Genomic DNA, 6,854 nt, shown 5'->3' on the forward strand with positions numbered 1-6,854 from the left:
TGGGTCATTGTCTGACCGGATATAATGGGTAGGTCACTGGTTGGCTGGATGAATGGATGTTAGGGTGGTGGGTCCTGTCTGGTGCCCAGAGTGAAGGGGACATAGCAGCTGCCTGGCAAGTGCTGGGCCCTGTGAGAGGCACAGAGGCAACCCTTCACCATCCCTCCCACAGAGCGGCAACAAGATATCCCTGCGGACCACGGCCCTGGAGAACACCTCCATCAAGGTGGGCCCCGCCCGGAAGAATGTGGCCAAGGGCCGCATGGCGCGCAGGAGCAAGCGGAGCCGTCGGCGGGAGACCCAGGACCGGTGCGCGGCAGTGGCCACCAGGGAGCGGTACATGGGGCAGGCCCTGGGGACAGGGGTTCTTTTTTTCTTTTCTTTTTTTTTTTTTTTTTTTTGAGATGGAGTCTTGCTCTGTTGCCCAGGCTGGAGTCCAGTGGTGTGATCTTGGCTCACTGCAACCTCCACCTCTCGGGGGTTCAAGCGACTCTCCTGCCTCAGTCCCCTGAGTAGCTCGGACGTGCACCACCACGCCCAGCTAATTTTTATATTTTCAGTAGAGACAAGGTTTCACCATGTTGGCCAAGCTGGCCTGGAACTGCTGACCTTAAATGATCCATCTGTCTCGACCTCTGAAAGTGCTAGGATTACAGGTGTGAGCCACCATGCCTGGCCAGGAGCAGGGGTTCTGAAGCCTCCAATTTTCTTACCCCAGGCGGAAGTCGCTCTTCAAGAAGATCTCCAAGCAGACCTCCGTGCTTCACACCAGCCGCAGCTTCTCCTCCGGACTCCACCACTCACTGTCATCCAGCGAGAGCCTCCCTGGCTCGCCCACCCACAGCCTCTCCCCCAGCCCCACCACTCCCTGCCGAAGCCCAGCCCCTGATGTCCCAGCAGGTGGGTACACCCCCCCACCCACCCCCTGCCGCCCCAGCTACCCTGGGGGCAAGGGCTGGTGGGCCCCAGGAGGGAGGAAGGGGTTTGGAGGATGGAATGGGGGATGGAATGACACGATGTAGAGAAAGATGTGACCGGAAGGAACATCTTCCAGGATCCTGGTGTCTAGAAGGGAACCTGGAAGTACTCAGAGATGAGTGCAGGTGCCAGGGAAGGATGTGCCCAGCAGAGGAAACATCATGGACAAATGGGACTAGACAGGAGGGTGGGAAAACTGAGAAGAGGCTGGGCGCGGAGGCTCACGCCTGTAATCCCAACACTTTGGGAGCCCAAGGCAGGAGGATCACTGAGCTCAGGAGTTTGAGACCAGCCTGGGCAACACAGGGAGACACCATCTGTATAAAACACTAAAAAATTAGGTGGGTGTGAGGCTGGGCGCGGTAGCTCACATCTGTAATCCCAGCACTTTGGGAGGCCGAGGCAGGTGGATCACCTGAGGTCGGGAGTTCGAGACCAGCCTGGCCAACATGGAGAAACCCTGTCTCTACTAAAAATACAAAATTAGCTGGGCGTGGTGGCACATGCCTGTAATCCCAGTGACTAGGGAGGCTGAGGCAGGAGAATCACTTGAACCCGGGAGGCAGAGGTTGCAGCAAGCTGAGATCGCACCATTGCACTCCAGCCTGGGCAACAAGAGCAAAACTCCGTCTCAAAAAAAAAAAAGGCTGGGCGCGGTGGCTCAAGCCTGTTATCCCAGCACTTTGGGAGGCCGAGACAGGCAGATCACAAGGTCAGGAGATCGAGACCATCCCGGCTAACACGGTGAAACCCCGTCTCTACTAAAAAAATACAAAAAACTAGCCGGGCAAGGTGGCGGGCACCTGTAGTCCCAGCTACTCGGGAGGCTGAGGCAGGAGAATGGCATAAACCCAGGAGGCGGAGCTTGCAGTGAGCTGAGATCCGGCCACTGCACTCCAGCCTGGGGAACAGAGCGAGACTCTCTCTCAGGAAAAAAAAAAAAAAAAATAGGTGGGTGTGGTGGTGCACACCTGTGGTCCCAGCTACTCTGGAGGCTGAGATGGGAGGATCACTTGAGCACAGGAGGTCAAGGCTGCAGTGAGCCATGATTGCACCACTGCACTCCAGCCTGGGCAACAGAGTGAGACCCCATCTCAAACAAAAGGGAAAAAAAAACCAGAAGGGATACAGAGAAGGCTTTCTGGAGGAGGGGGAGTAGGAGCTGGGGCTTTGATGGGTAAGTAGTTCACCAGAGCTAGGCCAAGGAAACAACCCTGAGCAGGAGGCAGAAAAGTCTGGCATGAACCAGCCATGATGGCTCATGCCTGTAATCCCAGCACTTTGGGAGGCCAAAGCAGGCGGATCACTTGAGGTCAGGAGTTTGAGACCAGCCTGGCCAACATGGTGAAACCCCAACTCTACTAAAAATACAAAAATTAGCCAGGCATGGTGGCACATACCTGTAGTCCCAGTTACTCAGGGGGCCGAGGGATGAGAATCACTTGAATCTGGGAGGTGAAGATTGCAGTGAGCCAAGATCACACCACTGCACTCTAGCCTGGGTTACAGAGCGAGACTCTATTAAAAAAAAAAAAAAAATTAGCCAGCCATGGTGGTGTGCACCTGTTGTCCCAGCTACGCAGGAGGCTGAGTTGTGAGGATCGCTTCAGCCCAGGAGGCTGAGGCTATGATTGAGCCAGTGCACTACAGCCTGGGCAACAGAGCAAGACCCTGTCTCAAAAACAAAAACAACCAGGCGTGATGGGTGGCCACATGGAAGGATGTGGGCTTTAGCAGTTTTCATCAGTCCCACAGCTCCACTTCCGGACTAGGGACATTGAGGCCAGCAGCCCTGACCTATACTTATCACCCACAGATACCACTGCATCCCCACCCAGCGCATCCCCGAGCTCCAGCAGCCCCGCCTCCCCAGCTGCTGCTGGCCACACCCGCCCCAGCTCCCTGCATGGCCTGGCTGCCAAGCTTGGGCCACCCCGCCCCAAGACTGGCCGTCGCAAGTCCACCAGCAGCATCCCGCCCTCCCCGCTGGCCTGCCCGCCCATCTCTGCGCCCCCACCCCGCTCGCCCTCACCCCTGCCCGGGCACCCACCCGCACCTGCCCGATCCCCGCGGCTGCGCCGAGGCCAGTCAGCTGACAAGCTGGGCACAGGGGAGCGGCTGGATGGGGAGGCGGGGCGGCGCAGTCGTGGGCCAGAAGCTGAGCTCGTGGTCATGCGGCGGCTGCACCTGTCCGAGCGCCGAGACTCCTTCAAGAAGCAGGAGGCCGTGCAGGAGGTTAGCTTCGATGAGCCGCAGGAGGAGGCCACTGGGCTGCCCGCCTCAGTGCCACAGATTGCCGTGGAGGGCGAGGAAGCCGTGCCAGTAGCTCTTGGGCCCACCGGGAGAGACTGATCCCCCTGCCACATCTCTCCCTGGCCTCAAAGTCACACGTTTCCTTGTGCAATGTTTTTCTGTAAAGTCACGCCTGGATGGGGACTGAGCCACCAGCCTGACACCCAGAAGGCAAGAAGCCATCTTGGTCCTTGCTGGAAGGTGGAGACATCACTTCCCTTGTGTTCTGGTGTCAATCAGGGGGCTGGATGGGGCAGGAATGGGGGATAAGGGTAGCTTTGTAAATAGCAGCAAATCCCTGCAACTAATTTATTACTTTTTTTTTTTTTTTTTTGAGATGGAATCTCACTCTGTTGCCTGGGCTGGAGTGCAGTGGCATGATCTCAGCACACTGCAACCTCCGCCTCCCGGGTTCAAGCGATTCCCCTGCCTCAGCCTCCAAATAGCTGGGATTACAGACGCCCACCACTATGCCCAGCTAATTTTTTGTATTTGTAGTACAGACAGGGTTTCACCATGTTGGTCAGGCTGGTCTCGAACTCCTGACCTCATGATTTGCCCATCTCGGCCTCCCAAAGTGCTGGGATTACAGGCATGAGCCACTGGGCCCAGCCTAATTTATTACTTTTTATAAGCGATAGCCGGACTGAGCCGCCCCCTGCAGACGGCTGCCAGGTCTTGCCCCAGGCACCTGGGACCCTGTTTGCAGGCCCTGCCCTCTGGGCTGAGAAGGAAGCACTTTGGACAAGTCGTCTGTGTTTGTGTTTTCTAGTTTTTCTGTACTTTTTAAGTGTTTTATGTTACCTGGTCTCATTCCCTTCCCCATACCCACCCATTTGAGGGGATTGAGTTGAAGTCACCTGTACTGGCCCAGTTTGGATACAACCTGGAGTGTCCGTAAACGATTCCCCTCACCCACAAAACAGTGTAATCCCAACGATGGACTGGATTCTGAAGGCCACTTCCCACCGTCATAGCTGCCATCCCCAGGCAGTGCCTACTCTATATATATAGAGTCTGCCTCCAATCCCCCTGGCTTCAGCCTGGAGAAGGGATGTGGGAGCTGGGGCTTTGATGGATGAATAGGTGTTCACCGGATCTGGGCAGAGGGGTCATCTGCTCCCAAGGTGGTCACTGATAAAGGAAGGCATAGGCCTCACCTGGCACTGCCAAGGCAGCCTCCGGAAATGCTCAGCTGTCTCAGGGCACACTCCAGTATGCCAGTCCTGCGGGATTATGTTCAGCTACTTCCGGAAACACTCGGTGTCCCCTCCCCTCAGGCTCTGCCTCGGCCTCACTTTGTCTAGTCTACCCTGGACAAGATGCCGTGTGTTTGAGGCCCCCAGCAGAGTGAGCCCTTGGCCGTGATGTGTCTGAAACACCTGTTAGGGGTTCCCTCCATATGTCAGAGCCTCTCTGGGATGAAGTTCAAGCAAGAAAACCCAGTTGAGGCTCGAGTTTGAATTTCAGCTTCACTGTGTGGCTCTGGGAAAATGGCTTTCCCACTCTGTGCCTCAGTTTCCTTGTGTTTACAAGACTAATCCCATTGACTGTTTATTAAGCACCTACTGTGTGCCAAGCGCTTTTACGTGGCTTCTCCCTCAGCCAGCCTTGAGAAGGCTGGAGGTGGTGTCATCACCTCCGTTTTACAGACAAAGCAGCTGAGACCCCAGCGAGGGGCGGAAACCTGTCCCATGATCACCCAGCAGGAGTCGTGGCAGAACAGAGCATCAGCCAGACCCTGTTGTGGGCATTGTCATCAAGGGAGCTTGAATGGAGGGTCTGGTGTCAGATACAGCCAACTCCAGCCCTAGCTCATCCCCCATGATGCTGTGTGACCCACTGGGCACTCTGGTGAGGGAGCTTTCCAGACATCAACAGCCCACTCTGCATCCCTTTCTGAGTCCCCTGCCCAGCACTGCCTAGTGTTGGAGGGTAGACCAAGGCTGTGCATGACTCACCCCCTCCTTCCATCCTGGAGCTGGCAGTGAATAAAAGCCCGTATTTACAAAGATGAGCTCCAACGTCTGGATTTGTGAGGGGCTGAGAAAGGAGGAAGGGAAGAGTGGGGAGGGGGGGCGGAGTGAAATAGACCCATGGCTTAAAGTCATTGCAAGTGGGTTTTGAGGGCTGCATAGGAGTTTGCTGTTGAGATTCTTCCTGATGCCATCACTGGTAGTGGCCTCCTGCTACCCTTTCCTTATGAGTACTCCATCATAGCTCTGCCCTTAAAAGCTTCCTCCAGACATCTGGGCCCTGAGCTATGTTTTTTTTGTTTTGTTTTGTTTTTTGAGACACAGTCTCCTCTGTCGCCCAGGCTGGAGTGCAGTGGCGCGATCTCTGCTCACTGCAAGCTCCGCCTCCCAAGTTCACGCCATTCTCCTGCCTCAGCCTCCCGAGTAGCTGGGACTACAGGCACCCGCCACCACGCCCGGCTAATTTTTTATATTTTCGGTAGAGATGGGGTTTCACCCTGTTAGCCAGGGTGGTCTCGATCTCCTGACCTCGTGATCCGCCCGCCTCGGCCTCCCAAAGTGCTGGGATTACAGGCGTGAGCCACCACGCCCAGCCTATGTTTTTTATTTTTATGTTTTTGAGACAAGGTCTCGCTCTGTAACCCAGGTTGGAGTATAGTGGCGCAATCACGGCACACTGAAGCCTCGACCTCCTGGACGCCCTGAGCTATGTTAATAAAATAAATAAGCGGCGGTGCGCGGTGGCACACGCCTGTAATCCCAGCACTTTGGAAGGCCGAGGCGGGCCGATCACCTGACGTCAGGAGTTCCAAACCAGCCTGACCAACATGGAGAAACCCCGTCTCTACTAAAAATACAAAATTAGCCGGGCGTGGTGGCGCATGCCTGTAATCCCAGCTACTAGGGAGGCTGAGGCAGGAGAATCGCTAGAACTCGGGAGGTGGAGGTTGCGGCAAGCCGAGATAGCGCCATCACACTCCAGCCTGGGCAACGAGAGCGAAACTCCGTCTCAAAAAATAATAATAATAAAATAAGCAATCGTCGCGTCCTTTCTATCCTGGTCTTAGCTTGCGCTCTGCCATAAAACTCCCTGTAGCCGAACGCAGCCCAGCCCCAGAGCAATCCGTTACTTCCGGGGCGCTCAGCCGGCTTGCAAACCTTCTTGGCTACACCCCCATCTCCGAGAGCGTTCGGCTATTTCCGGAAACAGTTGGTATCTGGGCTCAAGTCGGCTAAGTTCTAGTGCCCGTAGGGGTCGAGATCGTTGGCTGTTTCCGGACGCTCTGGGTTGCCATGGAAACTTCTTCAACCCTGGCTTTCTTGGACCTCTGCTTTTTGCGCGGCAGGCCCTTTCCCCACTCTAGTGCCTCCTGTTTGCTGAGCTTGAGAACGCCTCATTTGCCCCCGGAACCATCTATGCTTCAGCAATTTCCATAAGCTGGCGGTCGCCTCTGAGTCTAAACTCCCAAGGCCTCCATTGGGCATTGAGCACATTCGGTTATTTCCAGAAACGGTCGGCGGTCTCGGGGATCGGCCTCCGTTGTGCCAGTCCAGCCGGAGAGAATGTTCGGCCATTTCCGGAAGCGCTCGGGCGTCTCTAAGCCCAGG

At 55.8% G+C, this 6,854-nt stretch overlaps 1 protein-coding gene across 1 annotated transcript in view; it reads left to right on the top strand.

Annotated features, from left to right (window-relative positions):
• MAST3 (microtubule associated serine/threonine kinase 3) overlaps positions 1-3,330 on the top strand; it is a 42,511-nt gene extending 39,181 nt beyond the window's left edge. The window contains 3 exon segments of the mRNA XM_030935541.1: positions 173-309; positions 719-900; positions 2,795-3,330. Coding sequence (XP_030791401.1) covers positions 173-309; positions 719-900; positions 2,795-3,330 — 855 coding nt within the window.
• The last annotated feature ends 3,524 nt before the right edge of the window (positions 3,331-6,854 follow it).

Source organism: Rhinopithecus roxellana, chromosome 8 (genome assembly GCF_007565055.1).
Source record: "Rhinopithecus roxellana isolate Shanxi Qingling chromosome 8, ASM756505v1, whole genome shotgun sequence".
Taxonomy (NCBI): Eukaryota; Metazoa; Chordata; class Mammalia; order Primates; family Cercopithecidae; genus Rhinopithecus; species Rhinopithecus roxellana.